The sequence below is a fragment of the Chlamydotis macqueenii genome, chromosome 12 (genome assembly GCF_036417535.1).
Source record: "Chlamydotis macqueenii isolate bChlMac1 chromosome 12, bChlMac1.mat, whole genome shotgun sequence".
Taxonomy (NCBI): Eukaryota; Metazoa; Chordata; class Aves; order Otidiformes; family Otididae; genus Chlamydotis; species Chlamydotis macqueenii.
Genome location: NC_141567.1, coordinates 16,762,243 through 16,781,922, shown reverse-complemented (window position 1 = coordinate 16,781,922; position 19,680 = coordinate 16,762,243). Strand labels below are relative to the sequence as shown.

The 19,680-nt window shown below is 55.1% G+C and overlaps 2 protein-coding genes across 2 annotated transcripts; both read left to right on the top strand.

The window, feature by feature from the left end:
• The first annotated feature begins 9 nt into the window (after positions 1-9).
• On the top strand, positions 10-13,370 carry SCAMP2 (secretory carrier membrane protein 2). The gene is made up of 9 exons (XM_086757447.1): positions 10-147; positions 4,989-5,069; positions 5,738-5,827; positions 6,795-6,912; positions 7,637-7,765; positions 8,274-8,433; positions 8,940-9,041; positions 10,722-10,839; positions 11,922-13,370. The coding sequence occupies exons 1-9, from the start codon at positions 91-93 to the stop codon at positions 12,066-12,068; spliced, it is 1,002 nt and encodes a 333-aa protein (XP_086613573.1). The 5' UTR covers positions 10-90; the 3' UTR covers positions 12,069-13,370.
• Positions 13,371-13,508: 138 nt separating this feature from the next.
• ULK3 (unc-51 like kinase 3) lies at positions 13,509-17,865 on the top strand. The gene is made up of 16 exons (XM_086757667.1): positions 13,509-13,625; positions 13,854-13,994; positions 14,169-14,289; positions 14,369-14,473; positions 14,571-14,714; positions 14,817-14,899; positions 14,999-15,154; positions 15,236-15,341; positions 15,438-15,478; positions 15,602-15,704; positions 15,808-15,872; positions 16,000-16,078; positions 16,169-16,209; positions 16,288-16,335; positions 16,413-16,467; positions 16,749-17,865. Exons 1-16 carry the CDS (start codon positions 13,524-13,526, stop codon positions 16,763-16,765), a joined length of 1,407 nt encoding a protein of 468 aa, XP_086613793.1. The 5' UTR covers positions 13,509-13,523; the 3' UTR covers positions 16,766-17,865.
• Positions 17,866-19,680: the final 1,815 nt, after the last annotated feature.

The window sequence follows — 19,680 nt, the reverse complement described above, 5'->3', positions numbered from 1 at the left end:
TGGCGGCGCAGGCGCCCCGGTTGCCCCGGAAGTGCCTGGTACGGTGGTGGTGGCGGCGGCGGCGGGAGCGGAGCAACCGGGACCGCGCCCATGTCGGGCTTCGACACCAACCCGTTCGCCGACCCGGTGGACATCAACCCCTTCCAGGTGGGCGCCGGCACCGGGCGGCCCCTTCCCCCCTCCCCTCCCCTCCCCGGCCCTCCGCCGGGACGTGGCACTGACTGAAGCGTCGCTGGCCAATGGCGGCGCCGCTTCTCTCAGCCGCGGCCAATCGGTGAGAGGGGGCGGGATTAGAGGGGGGGCCCCGTGCTGTGGGGCCGGGACCCCCGGGGCCTCCCTCCCCCGCCTCTGTCCGTGCCCGGGGGTCCCCGCTCCCCTCGGGGGTCGGGCAGGAGCGGCGTGGTCTCGCCGGGGTCCGCCCCGGCCCTGCTCGCTGGCGCTGGGACCCTTCTCGCCCTCGGAGCCCTCCTATCCCCCGGCCCCCCGCCCCCCATTTCGGGGGGGGGGGGGGGCTCTCACCCCCCGTGCGCCCAGCCCCAGTCGCCCCCCACCTTTCTGGGGTCCGTTTTTAACACGCGGTAGCCTCGGCTCTTAAAACTGAGCCTGCGAGGTAAAATTCATCCTTTGGCGGTGGCTTTCAGTGGCCCTAGCTTGGGATTCCCTGTGAGGTTCCCAGGGATTTGGGCTGCTTTCCCTGGGTTTCCCCTCCGTGCTGTGAAACTTGGGATGGTTAACGCAGGGAAGTGGCCAAACGGCCTCCGGCACCCGAGCGGTGTGGCGGTGGGGTGCAAGCTGGCGTCTGGGCTCCGGCTTCCATCAGCGAGCGGCCGCGGCCGCCGCCTCACCTGTGCCGTTTGGCCGGGACGTGCCCTGCAGCGAAGGGTGGTTTCCTGACCTCTGATTTCGTGGCCAAGCCGAAGCGAAACTGTTTGTTTACGAGGCTGCCTGTTTTGAGGAATCGAAGTGAAACGAGAAGGAAAAAAAAAAAAAAATAAAATCCTTTCTTTCCCTCACCTCCGTTTAAACACGCTCTCGTGTGTCTCGGGAAGGGTTTGACGACGGTGTCCCTGTAACATCCCTTCTGTGGCGGGGAGCGTAGGGTGGCTTCGAGTACAGTTGCTGTTCCCCTAGAGATTTATTGCTTCAGTGCTGAGGAAGCACTCTGCTGCTTTGTGCCCCTTGCAGCCACTCCGGTATCTGACCGAACAGGGCCGTGCTCGTGCTTTACTCATTGTTTACACAAAAAAGATTGGATGCAATTTACAGCGGGTAACTCTGATGTCACACTCACTTTTTAATGGGGACGAACGTGTGTCACGCTGCAGACGCCCCTGCGATTGTCTGATGGCTCTTTGCTGATACAGCTGGTCTTTGCAGCAGGTTTTACATCCTCCTTTTGCGAGGGTTAGGTTTTACATTCACCTTTGTCCCTTTTTTTAAAGAAAAAATTCCACCAGTTGCCAGCAGCTGGACACAAGGAATCCCTGACTGCCGCTGCGCGGAGCCTCGAAGCCCTGTCTCTCTGATTTGACAGTGGCATCTCACAACGTAGGACGGTGCTGCCCCAGTGTAGTAAATCTGATGAAATGAGCCCGTTCCCTGCTGAGGTTTGGATCTGCGTGCTGGCTCGGTGCTGTGCAGGGCTGGGACAACGGTTTGCCTGCCCAACAGGCGCTGACATCCCCTTCCACACACTCTGGAGTTCTTGCTGAAAGACTAGAAGCATCTTCACCCTCTCAGCCTTGTCGTGCTGATGAATATCTCTTGGGCAGAGCACGAGGGTTGTCTCTCCTCGTTGCGGATCCCGGTATATTGCTTTGTGCTCTCCGAATCCTGACATAACTGGGGATCTTTGCCTTTTAAGGAGGCTTTGTTCGTGGTGTCCGATAAGCCTAGTATAAAATAAGCTGGTTTGGTCCCGTTAAAAATATCTCTGGCTCATCTTTCTGTGACTTATTCAATCTGGTTAACAAGAGATTATTAACTGCCTTTGTTTACTCAGTAACCTGGTAGCCACCTCCAGAACTTTGTTGCAAACTTCAGACAGGGCTGGAAACTTCTGTCCTCTGTAGAGATATTGATAATAAAATCCTTGAGGTTTCCCTCAGTGCGTCTTCCAGGCGGTGGCAGTGCTGGGAGGGCCCGTACTGGTGGCTGACTGCAGGACTGGCAATATTTGGGGCAGGTACTGTGATATTTAAGCAACCATGTTAGGTTCCAGGTGATTCGCCTTTGAGTTCTCTTGTCTTGATCTCATCTAGAGAGGCATCTCGTTTTGTTTTGGTTCTTTAACCTGTGGGAAGAGAAGTGGAAGAATATAATTTCTTGTGCAAACCTGTTGTATCAAAATCTTCCGGCAGCTCTGTTGGCTGGCACAGTGCGACAGCAGCTTCATGGTTGCGTTAAACACTGTGTTTGAAAACAGTTTTAACCTTTGTGTCAGTGCAGTTTGGTCCAAACACAAAATTATTCTGCGCTGGGGAATTTGAAGTAATGAAAAATGATATCATATATCCCTGCCACTTGTGGGAGCGATGGCAGGGAGGGCAACCAGTGGGGATCTGCTTCACTGGCGTTCTGCAGTCAATGTAATAATTGACCGGGGAGCACAAAGTTTGTGACTGGACCTACTTATTAAATCAAGCGGAATAGCTGGAGAAGTAAGAGAGCTTTCAGGTGCTCAGGCTTTTCTTTAGCTCTGAAGCAGGAAAAGTTGAGAAGAATTGCTGAAGTTTAACTGAGGATCCTAACAACTAAACCCTCCAAGAGGAAAGGCGTGTGGGGCCTTTGGAGCAGAGAGGAGAAGGCAGTTACTTCCTTGAAGGAGAGGGACAGCCAGGTGACATGGCTTTGGGTGGCTCAGTGGCTGAGTTAAGTCTCCATTTCCACGTTTCACAGCATAAAGGATGAGACCTGTGCTTGTTTCAAGAGAGTCAACTCTCTTTTGCTCTGTAGCTTGCAGGAAATAGCCGTAAAACGTGAAGTTTGTGGGCAACTTCTCGTTTGTCTCCTCTGTTTCTCGTGCTTACTCATCTTTCACGCTGTATACTCCAGGCTGGTGGAAGCTGGTGGCTTTGTATCACCCTCTGTTTCACAGCTGCTGTTTTCCTTCCTGCCCTATCCAGGGCACAAACATGTATCCAAACACACTTCAGCTTTGTTGCAAATTCCCTACTCTTTGTATATCTATTCTAAACACACTTGCACCACAGCAGGCAAGTTAAGTTGAGCTGCCTTGCCTTGGCTGCACTGCCTAATTAAGTAAAAAAAAAAATAAAATTTAAAGCTGTGGAGAGGTCGTTTCCTTTTGAAATCAAACTGACCATACAAGCTCTTCAGATGATTATGCAGCTTTCCTGTTCCCGTGCTGTTAAGGGAGTTTCTCTTCCTTGTATAGTTGTCTTCTGCTGGACTTTAGTCAGGCTGGGACCTCGCCTGGCCTGGATTAAGGGTATCACGCCGGTGCACAGTAGCCATCCTGCCTTCACTGACTTGTAAGCTTGTGTCAACAGCCCATGCCTCAGCGAAACTGGTTAAGCTAAAGCCTCCAGAAGAGTGAGCAGTGAAGTAAAAACCTGTGCCTTGAGTCCTCGCAGCCCTTCTTCCCAGTGTGGCGGTTTGGCTGGTGCTGCCCATCTTTTACCTGCTCCCCTGCCTGGCTGGGGAGTTGTGCTTGGTCAAGCGGCATCCAAAATCTCATCTGAGATCCCTCAGCCTGAGGTGATTCATGAACTAGTGCAACCTGTTGCGTAGGGAGTGCCTGCTGTCGGGGAGATGCGTGAGGTAACTCATTAACCGTCCTGTGTGCCTCTTGTTCAGCAGAAGGCTGTGCTAAAACCCCGCGGAACGGCTCCAGTGGGTTGCAGAGATGCCAAAAGACTTTGCAGCGCGTGGACTCGGTCAGGCTCTGCACGCCTCGATTGCTCGTTCTGACCCTGTCGCAGCCTCGATTGCTTCTCACCCCATTAACCACAAAATTAAAATGACTGATCTTGAGACACGGGTTCCTGGGAGAGGGAGGGATAAAAAGCCACTTTTAAATTTTTTTTTTTTTTTTTTTTTTTACCCACACCCAGCTATCAGGTTGCCAGGCTGCTCTCACAGTAGGATTTCAGAGCTCAAAAAGTGCTTTGTTTTCTAATAACTGGGGAGAGAAACATCCAGAGGTCCAAGTCTGGCTCTTAAAGAGGAATCTTTTGTGGACAGTAGTGTATGTAAAAGAAGAAATAAAAATAGCTAAGTGCATTGCCAGTGAGGGAAGAAAGGTGTTTTCGGCAGAGATGCTGAGAGCCTTTTTTAAACAATCAGGCTGTTTGCTGGAGACAAGTAGGAGATGCTGCGAGTCCAGGTGAATGCAGCTGTTATGCTGGCAGAATTAAAACCTCCAAAAATAATTGGTGTCACGCCTCCAGCTCCACTTTCCTGGGTGTTTTGCCTTTTCAGAGCAATCATTGGCATCTTAGGTTGCTGGTCCAAATGTCCTGGGTGGCAGCTGGCACTTGTTGGCCAGGACCACTTGTACCTGGAAGCTCATTTTGCGAGACTCTGCTGTGCTTTGTGGATCCTCGCTCGCTTTGTCGTTCAAGTGAGGTTTGGGAGGTGGTCCTGGGTGTCCAGCAACATTCTATCCGTGCGTCAATGAATCTGTGTCCTGCTTCAGATCTCTGGAAATTAGGAATAACTTGCTGTAGGTAAGTGGTAGTAGTCTGCAGAAAGGGCTCCTGTGCCAAAAGGTTATTGTAGTTCTTCAAATATACCTCTTGGGTGAAGAGGAGACTACTTCTGCCCACAAATCTTGACTTGCTGATAGCCATCTCCTTGGTTATTTGAATTCATTGCCAGCCAAGGCCATCCGCCTGTGGGGGGGATGCGTTTCACCCCATCCTCTTCCCAACCAACAAGTGGATGGAAGGCGGGCAGCATGGATAACGTATAAGGTGATGATGACCTGTGTCTGATGCTGATTTGTCTTTGCTCTCTCCTTTCAGGATCCTTCGGTGACACAGCTCACAAACACTAGCCAAAGTGGCTTGGATGAATTCAACCCCTTTTCTGAGAGCTCCCAGCTGGTACGTGCCTTTTGTCTTTGCACTTGGTGTCTTGGTGGTGGTTTTAGCGGTGTAGAAGGTCCCTTGTTAGGTGCAGCTTAGAAGAGAAAAAATAAAAGTGAGGCATTTGCAGCTGATTTCCCCATGGACAGTGTAACTCGCTGCATGCGTGGCAAGCTGCAAGCCACTGCACTGGAGCACTAATAAACTCCCAGCTGGAGCTCTTTCCGCTCGCATGGAACAGCTTCTCTCAGACTCACTGCTGGCTCATGGTAGAGCTATATGAAGCGTGAAGGGGAAGATGTTTTGTGGCAGGACGCATCAATATTTATTTGGGCTGGGTGCTGAACTGCTGCGCTGATACCATTGATGGATTGCTACAAGAACTTCATTCTTATTTCCTGGCTGCCACCGTGTGTGGGATGGGAAAAGGAGAACAGGAAACCAGGGTAAAGCAATATTTGCAGTTCAAACAACTTATCCAAATCCCCTTCTGCTTCTCCTTTGCCTAATACCTGTAATCCTCAGGCGCCACTCCCCCGGCGCATTGAGAAACTAACAAACTTTTGAAAATGCAGAATTGCTTCCTGCTAGAGCTTCTGGTTTAGTAGTGCTGAAATGTGAAGGACCCTTCGCTAAAAGAAGCCGTGTGTAATCTTTTTGCCTTGTTGCTTGCGGTTTGTACGCAGACAAATGCGGCGCGGACGACACCAGCCACGCAGCCCTCCGGCCACTCGCAGCCCGCTGTCCTGCAGACGTCTGTGGAGCCCACTCCCCAGGTACAGCAACCCCTCGCTGCCACCTTCCCGAGAGCTGGGCTGCAGAGCGTGAAGGAGCTCCTGTGGGCCTTCCCACAGGAAGGGGATAGGAGGGGAAGGGGATTCTCTGGGGTTGCAAGTGATCTTTTAAACTTGCAGTTATATCTGCCTTGCAGATCTCTGTAAGGAATACACGTGTAATTTTTAATGCCTTTTTCCCTGTCCCTTTGGTGGCAGAGCTCATTTTGTCTGGTATCCTGTTTGCTCTGGCTTCCCTCTGCAAACACTGAAACGTATCCTGCTAATGCTTTTAGCTTAGTTCTGGTGACTGGTCAGACACGCTCTGTTCCAGGAGCGTAAATGCAGTCTAGCCTTAGGTTGCAGCGCTGCTTAGACTGGCTAGCAGGTACCTGACTGTCAGGACCTCCTCATCCAAAGAGCAGAGAAGCTGAGGCTGCTAGGAGAAAGGATCAGTTCTCAGAATAGCAAACAGGTAGAAGAGATGCCTAAAAGGTGTGGCACATAGCTGTTTTGCCTTTCCTTTGAGCCTCCTCCCCTAGCTGGGAAGGGAATTTTCCTGGTAAACCCAGGAGTTGTGCTCAGTGCTCTGTTGCAAGGCACTCAGAGCAATGAGGCAAACTGGGAGGTAGAAGAAGCTGCAAGAGGAGCACAGCTTTGCTGAAAAGGGCGGGAGAGAGGATGGGCAACAGACTGGATAGCCTCTTGAGAGCCCTGTCTTCCCATGGGATAAGAGAGGAACATCTGTGTGGAGTTCTGCACTGACCTTGATTTTTATCCTCCAGCAGGGAAGGCAGAAAGCCTCAAAGTGTTTCAGATCAGCCACAAGTATTCAGCTTTCAAATTGTTCTCAACCCTTGCTACTGAATTGCCTTTGCTTCCGTTCCAGTTTGACGTCTGGTGTGTTTGCTGGTGGTATTGCCACTGCCTCAGTTAGGGAAGGACTTACCTTTTTCTCCCCCTACTTTAGGCTGTGGCTGCGGCAGCACAGGCTGGGCTTCTTCAGCAGCAGGCAGAATTAGAGAGGAAGGCAGCTGAGTTGGAGAAGAAGGAAAGGGAATTGCAGAGTCACGCGGCCAGCATTAATCGTGAGTAGTGCTTCCTGCCCTGCCCACAATGAGCGTGATGCTCAGGGAAGCTGGGGTTGCTTGCTTTGTCAGGATTTGATGAAGGCCCAGCCTTTCTGAGTGTATGAACTACTTTACAAGCCATGTGTCTTTCCTCTACTCCTTCACAGCTGTGACAACTGTCTTAGGACTGTACCTGTCATCCTATAACTTACAAGGTGGGAAACGAGCTCAGACATGAAGTGCTGGACACCAGCTCTGGTGGGTCTCTGCCCTCTCAGCAGCTGTACTCAGCCACGCTGAGTTCTTCAGACACCAGTTTCATATCTGTGTCTGAGCTGTTGTGTGATGCTGCCACGTTAAAGCTTTTCATTGAGAGCAAGAAATCTTTTTTCAGTTTTGAGGCTCAACCACAGCAAAAACATGTTTTCCTCTCATCTTAGTTTTAAATGGCTGTGTTTGGACTTGTAGTGCTGAGCGGCAATGATTGCAATGGCTCTTTGGCCGTTGCAGGGGAATTCTGCCTCCCATGGAGGACAGCCCTCAAGCTGGGCTGCCCTGCCTTGCTGCTCCAGCAGAGTTAATGCGTCCCCGCCGTGCTGCCCGCTCAACCTGCCAAGGCCTAAACTCTCCCAAGGTCTTCACGTCAGTGTGAATGAATGGCTGGTTGCAAATTACAGCGTGCGAATGAATCTGTCAGTGAGAGAAGAGCAAGTGAAGAACCTCTCTTTTCTCCTTTCCACAGCGAGGCAAAACAACTGGCCGCCTCTTCCCAAGAGATGTCCAATCAAGCCGTGTTTTTATCAGGATTTTTCTGCCGACATCCCAGCTGACTACCAGCGGATATGCAAGATGCTGTACTACTTGTGGATGTGTAAGTAACGGCTTGAGCTGCAATAAAAATATCTTCCTAAGAAGATTCTGTATCAAATGCTGAGCTTTGACCTACAGTAAATTCTGTAGGTGTTGTCTGCAAGGGTAAAATAATGTCTCCCTTCCTTTTTTTATGAGGGCAAATGTTAAGGACTCTAAGTTTGTGCTTTGGGAATAGCTCGTTTGAGACAGAATTTTGATTGATGCTTAAGGGATACTTTAACAACTCTCCTGAGACTCTTAGAGACAGTGGATAGTGCAGTCAGTATTTGTTGATTTCTGTGCTCTGAAAAGAGTTAAGATTTGGTTGTAAGCAGCAGGATCAGATGAGGTCCTTAGGTTAAGCTCTGTTTTCCTTTCAAGGGAGGGAAGGAAATGAGATGATCCAAAGGCTCCTTAATTTCTGCAGAGCTCCATGTGATCAATGAGAGATTAGGGATGCTTGGGGAGACTTCTGAGTTTTTCAAGAACTTACTGATGTTTTTTTCTCTCTCTCCCATCCTGACCAGTGCATTCGATTACCCTGCTCCTAAACCTGCTTGCTTGCCTGGCATGGTTCACAGTCGAGACGGAAAGAGGAGTAGACTTTGGTCTCTCGATCCTGTGGTTTATTTTATTCACCCCTTGTGCCTTTCTCTGTTGGTACCGACCAATTTACAAGGCTTTCAGGCAAGTACTGTTTTCTTCTGTCACAGGGACATATCTTTTGGTGGGAGGAGCTTTGGTTTTGTCTGTCCTGATCGTATATTGCCTGCAGGATTTTTCCAGCTCTTTGCATCATTGAATAGATCAAACCCACTTGTTCCTAAACATATGAGAAGTATCTGGGAGAACTTGATTGTGGTAGTCGCTTTTCATCTGGAAGTCCAAGCCTAGGCAATCGTAGGGCCCTACTTTTTATTAATTTCTGCGAAACGGGTACATCAGTGTGTTGAGCACACTGTGTGTGTTCGGGAAGCTGCCTTCACCCCATCTTGCATTAGGCAGAGTGGTGGTTTTGCGATATGCAGTGGAAGTGTTGTACTGCTGCATGAGTTCCTTCTGAAATCGCCTCCCCTTAGTGAATTTCCCTGAGAGGGAGGGGTTCACTGAACTTGTTCCTGTCCTCTTAGAGGAGGGAATCTGTGCAGGAATCATGTCCCTGCATTTCATTCCTGCTAATGTCTCTCCTGCAGGTCTGACAGCTCGTTCAGCTTCTTCGTCTTCTTTTTCATCTTCTTCTGCCAAATAGCAATCTACATCATCCAGGCTGTCGGCATTCCTGGCTGGGGAGACAGGTAAGCTTGGCTTCAGGGGCTGCCATGTCACAGCTCTGCATGAATGCTCTTTCTCACCAGGGCTGTGACTGTCAGAAGCTTTGGGGCCCGTTTTTGACAGCTGTCTGTTCTTTCTCCTGTGTTTTTCCTCTCCCACCTGGTACCCGGCTTTGGCAGATGCCAGCTGGGCTGCCTCTCTCCTCTGCTCTTCCCATCCTAGTCCCAGCAGAGGCACGTACCTTTTCAGACTCTGCTGTGGGCCAGTGCCGAAAGGAGTATGAGAAATCTCCCACACCTCCTCTGCTGCCTCCACCCTTGCTTAATACGTATAATACCCCTTCTTGATGCTGAGCCTCTCGTCTTGGCCACATCTGTGTTCAAATGTTGGCGTTGTGTTAAAATGTTGGCTTTGTGTTCAAATGGAGCCTTCCCTCATGGAGGCTGTAGCACGGGGGTGAGGGAACTCTGACCCGGAGTCTGGGTACGTCTTAACTCAATACTGCTGCTAGCAGCCAGATTCTGTCCCCAAACTCTTCCTGAATTTCTCTCGAGTGTGTTATTGGTGGGCTATGCTTAAAAAAAAAATAAGCAGAGAGGGTTTTATCCTCACCCTTTCTTGAGGGCGTTGTACAGAAGGGTGAGTCTGGAGTGCGTCCAACAGGCCTCTTCCCAGCAGTTGCCCCCTGCAGTGAAAGCGCCAGCTTTCTTTTTGCCGTGCTGCGTTGGCCGCGGATCAGATGCCTGAGTTACTGTGAACAGTGGAAAGGTTAACAGCTAGTGGTTTTTCTCCTGAGAGAGAGCCTTCAGGTGGTGAGCGCCGTGAAGCTGCTGTCTATTTTTGCCCGCTGCCTGCAGAACGCCTCATAGGCAAAGCTGTCCTCGTGCTCCCTCCCCTGCTGCCTGGTGCTGCCTTAGTCATGGGGGACTGGGAGGGGACACTCCGTTTCCAGTCTGACTTTGGAGAGCGTGCGTTGAGCTTTCTGCTGTGTTTCCTCGAGCCAGACAGCGCATTTATTTTTGGCTGTAGTGCATGGTGTGCCTTTCCCACTTCCTTGTAACGGGTGAGTTGTGCAGCACATCAAATGGGACAGTCTGGCTCACTTGATTCCCTCTCTCCTGGTGGCAGACGGTTTGCTTGGTTTAGCAGTTGGAAAGGTTCCTTTCTTCGGGACCCAGGAGAGTGTTTTGAATGATGCTGAGCATCTTGGCTTTTTCACCCACAGCCAAGAACTGATAACTCCTAGCATCCTCCCTGCCCCTTCTCTTCAACAACTGCCAGTTTCCTCCTTTCTGTAGCTCTGACTTCGTCCCTTCCTTTCTCTCCCAACACTTACATCCCTGGCCAGGCAGAGCTATCATGGTGACACGTAAGTCTAGGCTCCAGATCTGCCAGCTGATCTCTTCCAATTTAGATGTACCAGCCTATCTTTACACTGTTTGGCTGAATTTTAAGGTGTTAATGGAAATGATTTGATTTTATGATGGCTCCAAGGGTGTCAATTGCTGCCTAAGGGAGGTGGTCCAGGGGCCAGGGCTGTAACGATTCTCTTGTGTAGAGGTGGATTGCTTCTAAAAATGATAGTGGGAATTCTAGCCCCTAAACGAATGCCTGGATGAGCTCTGATTCCCTGTTTCCGCAGCCGTTATGTTTGGGTTTGCAATTCCCTGTAACCTTGCCCCCTGCTCTCCTCTCTCTCGCAGCGGATGGATCGCGGCACTGTCCGAGCTGCACGGGAACCTGGCCGTGGCTGTTATCATGATGGTGGTGGCAGGATTCTTCACGCTCTGCGCGGTTCTCTCGCTCTTCCTCCTGAAGCAGGTGAGTGGCTCGGAGGCAAGGCGAGCTGAATCGCAGATCTGCAGGTCAGCCTGCTACCAGAGTGTCCTGGGGTTGCCATCTCCTCTCGTCTGTTTGTGGGGATGAGCTTGCTTCTGAAGATGTCATCAGGGCACTGTCAGGTCAAGAGTTTTAGTGAAAATATTTGTGCTTCCTGCATCGATGCCAAGTCATTTGAACACCTGGGGGGCTTGCAGGTGGGAAAGCAGCCTTTTGGGAGGGAACGTGTTAGAAGAAAGGAGGGTGTAGTAAGGCTTGCTGCGTTGGCTGCTCTCATTTAGATTAAGTAGTTCAGAGAAGATGGCCAGCACGGTCCCAAATGTCACCCTCTTCAGACACATCAGATTTCTTGCACCTCCCTTTAGCTTGAGGCTGCCCAGAGTTGGCTGAGCTGAGAAGGCCATGGCTTTTGGTTTGTGTGGGGTTTTTTTGGGTTGGTTTTTTTTTTTTTTTGGGTGGTTTTTGGTTTTTTTTTTTGTTTGTTGTTTTTTGTTTTTTTTTTTTTTTGTCCCACAACGCTGTGGGACTTTTTCTGAGCCTGGTGGGATCCAAACCAGTGTCTTGCTGGCTCCCAAACACAAGCCCTTCCTGATTGACCACACCAGTGTTGCTTTTCTGCAATTAACAGCAGAAATATCACTTTGGGGAAGGCAAGGATGGCTGAACTGGTCCTGCTTCTACTGCTTCCTTCCTCCTCCTTTTTTCCTAACTTGTATTTTGAAGAAAATACCTGGTGCTTGTAGTTGCAGACACCTTCAGGTCCTGCGAGTGTCTGTAAGTGCAGGAGTTAAGCATCCATACCATCACAGTGCAGGGAGAGGAGCTTTTGGTCCGATACCTGCCATTTTGCTGAGAGCTCCACGTTTTACAACAAATGAGGATCTCCTGAGATCTGCAGCGTGATGTGCTGGGTGAGATGGGGCCAGTGGCTCCAGCCCATCATCTCTAGCTGCCAAGAGAGCTGCTTAGTGACGGGGCTGAGGGAAAGCAAGCTTGCAAGCAAGGTGCGTGCAGCAAGCCCACAACCGCATGCTGATTTTTCTCCCCCTTTTTCTCATTCCCAGGTGCATTCCCTGTATCGGCGCACGGGAGCCAGTTTCCAGAGGGCCCAGGAAGAGTTTTCCCAAGGCATCCTCACCAACAGGGGCTTCCAGAATGCAGCGGCTGGCGTGGCCTCCTCAGCCGCACAGGGTGCTTTCCGGGGAAACTAGCCCTTCCCGGGGCTGCCTCCCCCTCGCTTCCTCTGCCGTCGTCACCCCAACCATTTTTTTTTTCTAAAGATGCACTTTTTGGGAGTACCATGTTAGCTCTGTGATGCCGACTCCAGATGAGAAGAGGTCTGGTTTTTTTAGCTTCAGCTGGCCTGCGTTTATGACGATTAGTTTTCCCTGTCTTGTGTTAGGGTGCGGGAGATAGGGGAGACATTCTCTGAAGCAAATATATTTCTCTATCCAGGATGTACCGAGTGTTTGTCTCTCTTCCTGCCCTTGTCCTGTCTGTAGCGGGAAGGTGAGAGGAAGCAGGTTTTTGATTTTACTCTCTCCTATGGACCTTTGCTCTGAAGAATTTGATTATCTGCTGTTTTGGGGGGTTTTGTAACTTGCATGTAGTTTGTCATTAATTTTAAGAGCGGAAACTGTACTTTCGATTTATTACACACACGATGCTGCATTTTTGACCTCTTAACTGCTGGGCTTCCCGAGAGTCGGAGTGATGTGGCACGAAGGAAAATCTGGGAACAGGGAGGGTTAGAATGGAGAGGAAACATCTTTCTCCTTGTCTCCCTGTGGCAGATTCCCCCGTCTCTGCTTTCATGAGGATCCTGTAGATGATGGCCCCGGGGGCTCCTACGCCCTTTTGCCAGCACCCATGGCCCCAGGCATGGAGAGGGGATCAGTGGGGGCTGAGTCCTCACCGTGGCCTTAAACCAGGGGATAAAGGGTTTTTATTTGACTTGCTAGCTCTGCTGTTCGGGAGCAGCGGCACTGAAGAAGCCAGCTCAAACACTGTGTGGTGCCTGCGACATCCTTCTCCACGTGACCTTGAGAGCCTGCCAGCTGAGCGTGTGAATGAATTTTTCTCCAGGGACAGCTCCTCCCTGCCTTCCTCCTCCCGCGCATTTTTTTTTTTTCAGCTGGGAAAGAACTGGTTTGATGTGTGTTTTAGCTAGGAAAGCTGACGGGCTGTCCCCTCTGGAGGTGGATGGGGTGCGGGGGTTGATGTGCCGGTTGTGGCGAGGTGTGGTGGGGACGTTTCCTCCCTGCTCGCTCCGCATTGGTGCGGGAGGGGGGTTTCACTTGCAGACCTGACTGCTGTGCTGCCCCTCTCTGTCCCCTCCTGCCCAGGAGGGGGATGCACTTTGTACCCCACCCTTTGCTGTCAGAGCGTGTGCCAGGCGGGCCTCCCAGCCGCCTCATCCGCAAATCGGCGTTTTTACACCCCCTGTGTTGTTATTTCTTTCCCCTGTGTCTGATCTTTTCCTGTTTAAAAAAAAACATTAATAATAAAATGTATATGTGCTCGAAATGATATCGTCCTCCTGCTGGGGACCGTGGCCAAGACCGGGTGGGGGCGTGGCCAAGTCGGGATGGGGCGTGGCCAATGCGGCGATGGGGGCGTGGCCAGGGCCGGGGCGCGCCGGGAAGGCGGAAGCGGTGCCGGGGGCCATGGCGGGGCCGGGCTGGGCCCCCCCGCGCCTGGACGGCTTCATCCTCACCGAGCGCCTCGGCGCCGGCACCTACGCCACCGTCTACAAGGCCTACAGGAAGGTAGGGGCGGCCCCCAAATATGCCCCCTCCCACGCGTGGGACCCCCCCCCCTCTTTCCCCAGCCCCCCCCATGCGGGGCACCGTCCCTATAGCCCCAGTATGGGACCCGCAGCCCCAGCCCGGATCCTTCCCTTCCCCTCACCTTCTCGGGGCTCCTCCCCACGCGGGACCCCCGTGGTGGCTGTTTGGGTGGAGTGGGGGGGCTGCAGTGTCGGCTCCCCGCGGCAGAGGGACACGCGTGAGGTGGTGGCCATCAAGTGCGTGAGCAAGAGGAGCCTCAACCGGGCGTCGGTGGAGAACCTGCTGACGGAGATCGAGATCCTGAAGACCATCCGCCACCCGCACATCGTGGAGCTCAAGGACTTCCAGGTAGGGCTGGGGGCTTCCTGGGGGGAGCACTGAGCCAGCACCCGTCTGTCCCGCCTCCACCAGGCTCTATCTGTGGGGCTCGGTGCCAGCAACTGGGCAAACTGGTCCAGAGGGCCCCGCGTGGGTGGGATGCCTGGTGGGGCTGGCCGGGGTGGTGTGACCGAGTCCTCGCAGTGGGACAGCGACCACATCTACCTGATCATGGAGTTCTGTGCCGGGGGGGACCTCTCCCGCTTCATCCGGATGCGCAGGATCCTGCCCGAGAAGGTGGCGCGCGTCTTCCTGCAGCAGCTCGGTAAGGGCACCCTGCCTGGGGATTTGAGGGGGGGGGGGGGCGGGGGCAGGGCTGCGGTGGTGACCCCCTCCCCGCCCAGCCTGCGCCCTGAAGTTCCTCCATGACCGCAACATCTCCCACCTGGACCTGAAGCCGCAGAACATCCTGCTGAGCGCCCCGGAGAACCCCCAGCTGAAGCTGGCAGGTCAGGGCGGGTCCCCTGGGAGGGGCCGAAGGATGTGGGGGATGACAATTCCTTCTGTCCCTTCTCCCACGGGCTCTCCTCACCCCTTCTCCCGCAGATTTCGGCTTTGCGCAGCACATGTCGCCGTGGGACGAGAAGCACGTGCTGCGGGGCTCCCCGCTCTACATGGCCCCCGAGATGGTGTGCCGCCAGCAGTACGACGCCCGCGTGGACCTGTGGTCGGTGGGCGTCATCCTTTATGGTGGGCTTTTGCTTTTATTCTTCCCCCTACCCCTACTCAGGGCTTGGCTCAGGGCCTGTTTCCCTGCTCCATTGCCCCCCCCCACTTTTCCCCCCTCTGCAGAAGCGCTTTTCGGGAGGCCGCCCTTCGCCTCCCGCTCCTTTGCCGAGCTGGAGGAGAAGATCCGCAGTGAGCGGGCCATCGAGGTAACGCGGGAACGGGTCAGAGCCAGGTGGGGTCTTGCAGCCCGTCCCCATGGCGGGGCTGTGGCGGGGCCGGTGGTCTCAGCCCCCCTCCCTCGCCAGCTGCCCAGCCGGCCGCTGCTCTCCCCGGAGTGCCGGGATCTCTTAGGACGGCTCCTGGAGAGGGACCCTTTGAAACGCATCTCCTTCGAGCGCTTCTTCGCCCACCCTTTCGTGGATATGGAGCACGTCCCTGGCCCCGAGAGCCTCTGCAAGGCGGTGAGCGGGGTGCCGGGGTGCTGGTCCCCAGGGGTGTGGGGGGAGGCGAGCTCTGACCCCCTCCCCCCTCATCTCCCCCAGACTGACCTGGTGGTGGAGGCAGTGAAGAAGGATCAGGAGGGGGATGCATCTGCTGCACTCTCCCTGTACTGCAGAGCCCTGGAGTATTTTGTGCCGGCTCTGCACTGTGAGTTCCCCCCCGGGGTGGGGGGCTGCATGGGTCTCAGGCTGTGCTGGGTGCCTTGTGGGGGGGTCCCAGTGTCTGCTCGCTCTTCCCCCGCAGATGAAAGCGATGCTCGCCGGAAAGAAGCCATCCGGGCCAAGGTGAGCCCACAAATCCATGGGGAGGTGGGGAACAGGATCCCCTCCCGGCTTAGCTGGGTGAGGTGCCCCTCCCATGCTCTGTCCCCCATGGCGGGGGTCCCCTGACCCCCCCGTTGTGGGCAGGTGGGGCAGTACATCTCCCGAGCAGAGGAGCTGAAGGCGTTGGTCACCTCCAGCAGCAAGAGCCTCCTGCAGCAAGAGAACCCGGCCAGAGAGCTCCTTAAAGGTAGCGGTTTTTGGGGGAACCCCCCCCCTCCCTCAGTGTCAGAGTGGGAAGGGGGCACCCAGTGGGATTTTGGGGTGCTCCCCATTGCAACGTCCCCGTGCAGAGATGGCCAAGGACAAGCCTCGGCTCTGCGCTGCGCTGGAAATGGCTTCTGCTGCCATCGCTAAGGTGAGTTGTGGATTCGGGGGTCCTCTCTCCCCTCGAGCGGAAGGGGAAAGAGCAAACCTGGGTGGGGAGGGGACCGGTGTATCCCCCCTGCCCTGGCTGCAGCCCGGCCCGCCGGGCTCTTCCACAGGAGGAGGAAGGCAAGGATGAGGGTGACACGCTGGAGCTGTACCAGCAGAGCCTGGGGGAGCTGTTGCTCCTCCTGGCCGGTGAGTTGGGGTCCTGGTGAGCGCTGCGGGGTGGGGGATCACAAATCCTGCGCCCCGTGGCTAACGGCGCGCCCCTCTTCCCTCCCGCAGCGGAACCGGCGGGAAGGCGACGGGAGCTGCTCCACGCCGAGGTGAGTGCCAGCTGTGGGATGGCAGCTCGTCCCCCCTTGGCACGGCTTTGAAGTGGCTTCACTCCCTTTCTCCGCCAGATCCAGACGCTGATGGCCCGAGCGGAGTACCTGAAGGATCAGATGAAGGTACGGCTGCTTGGTGAGGGGCTCTGGAGCGTGCTGGGTGGGGTTACAGGCTGGAAAACACTCCTGTTCCATGGCAGATGCGGGAGGCACAGTCCATGGGCAAGGAGGCGCTGGCAGAGCCTGTCCGGAGCGGTGAGTCCCCGTCTCTGTCCCCTCTTGTCCCTTCCAAGGGGGCTTAGTGTAAAGGGGCCTGGGGAAGCGTCCTGCCTTGTGGCTGCGGTCGGGAATATCCCTACAGCTGCCGGGAATATCCCTACAGCTGCCACAGCCGTGGGCATATTCCCACCCGTGGGTAATCCCAACCTGGCACGCCCTCCTCGACCCCGGCGTGGGGTGATCCATGCCCGGGAGCCCACCCGGGCTGGGCGATGGTGTGCGCAGCCCAGTGAGTGCCCTCCGTCCCCCCCGCGCAGCCTGTACCTTGCAGTGAGGCCGGGGCGCCGGCTGGTGGGACGCTGCTCCTTGCCTTGGCGCTGCCGCGCGAAGAGATGCCGACAGCGGCGTGGAGAGGAAAGACGAGGCTTTCGTCCCCACCGCATTGGGGTAACCGTCTCGGGGGCTCACCCTGGGGGTCCCGCCCCGGGAGGGTCCCATGGGTGGGTCCGCAGGGCCATCTGCCCCTCTTCCCGGGCGCTGGCGTCAACTCGTTTCAACGGAGTCCCCTCCCAGCCCTGCCTCGACCGTCTGCTGCTGCTGCCTCCCCTGACGGTGGCGGGCGGGTTATTCCACTCTAATTCCCTCTGCTGGCTGCGACGGGCTGGGTATTTTTATCCTGGCAGCGGGCTCCAGCGGAATTTTCCCCCCTGCCAGTCACATACGTCTCTTGCCTTTTCGGCTGGATGTTTCTTCCCCCTCCCAAATTCTGGGGGAGCCCTGAGCGTGTGCACAACCCAGACCCTGGCAGCCCCGCCGGTAGCTGCAGGCTGTTGGTGACGGTGGCAGCAGGCAGGGGGTCGGGGACGCTGCCGGCGCCTGCCCTCCGCTGTGCCTTTCTCACCCAGCAACTACCTCTCTGCGCCCACCGCCGCGCGCCCGGCCTCCAGCACCCAATCGCACCGTCCCGGCCCAGCCCTACCTCCCTCTCGCTGCTGGAGGGTCGGGGTCAAGGCTCGTCGCTTCCTAAACCTGCCTGCGCTGGAGTCCGGCAGGTGCTGACTGCGGTCGTCATTTGTGTCATGAGGTGGTACCAGTGCTCAGTGGGGACGGGTCGGTTGTGCGTGCTCCCCCGCGGGTGTAGTCGTTGAGTAAAAGAGATAAGCAGGAGTCAGTCCCCTTCAGGGGCGGCGTCGCGCGGCCGCAGACAGCGATACCTCCCCGAAAGCGGAGCCTGGCTGTCCTGCCTGCTCTGCTCCTCAGGGCTCTGACAACCTGATTCCCCACATCACGTCCCCCCGGCCCTGCAGAAGTCACTCACCCGGGGTGGTGAGGTCTGCTTGTCCTGCAAAGCGAGGGACTTGTCTCAAAATCTACTGTATTGCAAGGGAATGTAATTTATTGTTTTTAATAAACACTTGATTTGGGTTTCTCCAACTCCTCCAGTCTCGGGCTTGTGCTTTAAGACCCAAGAGGAGTCTCCAGCTGAGCCCAGGGTGCCTGGAGCCATTGTCCCCCCTCGTCCCTGTCCCCCTGCCCAGGGCAGGAGCCGGTGCCCGTACTCCCTGGGGACCCGAGGCAGCTGAAGCAAGGTTTGACCTTGTTTTTCCCTTCAGATCTTTTTTTTGTGTGTGTGCGTGTGTGTGTGTAAATCGGCGAGCAGAGCAACATGAAAGATTACGTAAAATCACGTTTTTCTCCAGTAGGTTTTTTGTGGCAGGTGGGGAGGTGTGGGAGTGGGGTAATTTTGGGGGTGGTCTGAGCTGTGACCCCAGCACAGCCCCTCCTGAGGCTGCCTTCCGCCCCAAGTGCTGCCCCACGCCCTGGTTTCCCTACTCCTTCACCGGCTGCTCCAAGCTGCGGCTGGAGAGCTTCCCAGGCAGATGTGGCAAGGCACTTTTGTGTCTTTTATTATTATTATTATTATTATGAGCAGAGATTATATCCTGAGGCTTTAAAGAGCTTTCGGAGCCCCTGCCCTCCCCCGGCCCGTGGTTGGCGCAGAGCCGCCGGGGATGGCTGAACCGGCTGGCTGCGGCAGCCGGAGCGGATAATCGCATCTGCCTTTACGCTCTGCCGAAGACGCGGCCGCATCCGGAGCCTTTTGAAGCGGGGAGAGGCTCCGGCCTCTTCCCCGAGGGGTGATGGAGCTGGGAGGGGGTGCCTCAGCTTCGTGTCTGGGGCAGACGCCAGTCTTTTCTGCGTTGGGGCTTGCGAAGCGCTGCCGAAATGTCACTGCGCGGGCTGGAGGGAAGGAGGCACGAAGCGAGCAGTCCGCAACGTGGAGGCGGCTCCGGCCACCCCCTACCGTTGATATCACAGTGGGGATGAGCACCGAAGTCTCCTTGCACCATCCAGCCCTTGCAAAAGGGCTTTTCCTATCCTGAGCCTCCCGTCTGTCACTCACAGGATGGCTTTCGGGTGCGGATCGTCCCCCAGAGAGGGATGCAGGGCTGGCAGGTGGGTCAATCGCCCTCCTCGTGCCAGCCCGCAGGTTAGTGGGTGACGTGAGGTCAAACGCTTTCAAAGAGTGGGTTGGGGAAAGCTGGGTCAGTGTGTGGAGCCAATCCTGGGCTCTCCTCCCTGCTCTTTAATCCGGATTAGTCCCAATATCTGGACCCGGTGGCACGGGGAAGCTGCAGTGGGGTGGATGGGGCTGTCCCTTCCCACAGCGGCTGGCAGGACAATTTAATTGCCTGCCAAAAAAGAAGGAAGCGTTCAGCTGACATTCCCCAGTCCTTTGATGGAGGCTCATTTGTTTCAGCGCTTTAACGATTGCTCGTTTAATGCTGTGGCCGTCGGGGAAACCACACGTGTGGTCCCGCGCTCACCAGCAGAGAGGAGCCGGGTCCTGCGGTCGCGTGGCGAGGGGATGCTCCGCGTCTGGGGCAGGAGGGCAGGGGCTCTGCCCACCCATGGAGCGCTTATTTCTCTGCTCAGCTGCCTGCAGAGATCCTCCAGCACCCAGTAAGGGCTTACTGGGACAAATCCACCCCAAACCTGGCCACGCACGTTAGGGAATTATATAGGGGTTTGTAGTGTAGGAGAGAAAAAAAACCAGATTTTCTGCTTTAATTCTTTGCTTTAGGTTTTTTAGCCCGTGTGTTGATGCCCAGAGCGGTCGTACCGCGTGCAGGCAGCTGGGATGCTCGGCTGCAGGGATGCTCGGAAACCCGGCAGCAGAGGATTCTGGCCAAGGGGACGCATCCCCCGAAAGGGCAGGGGACGGGCAGGAGGGGGGCTGCTGCCCCT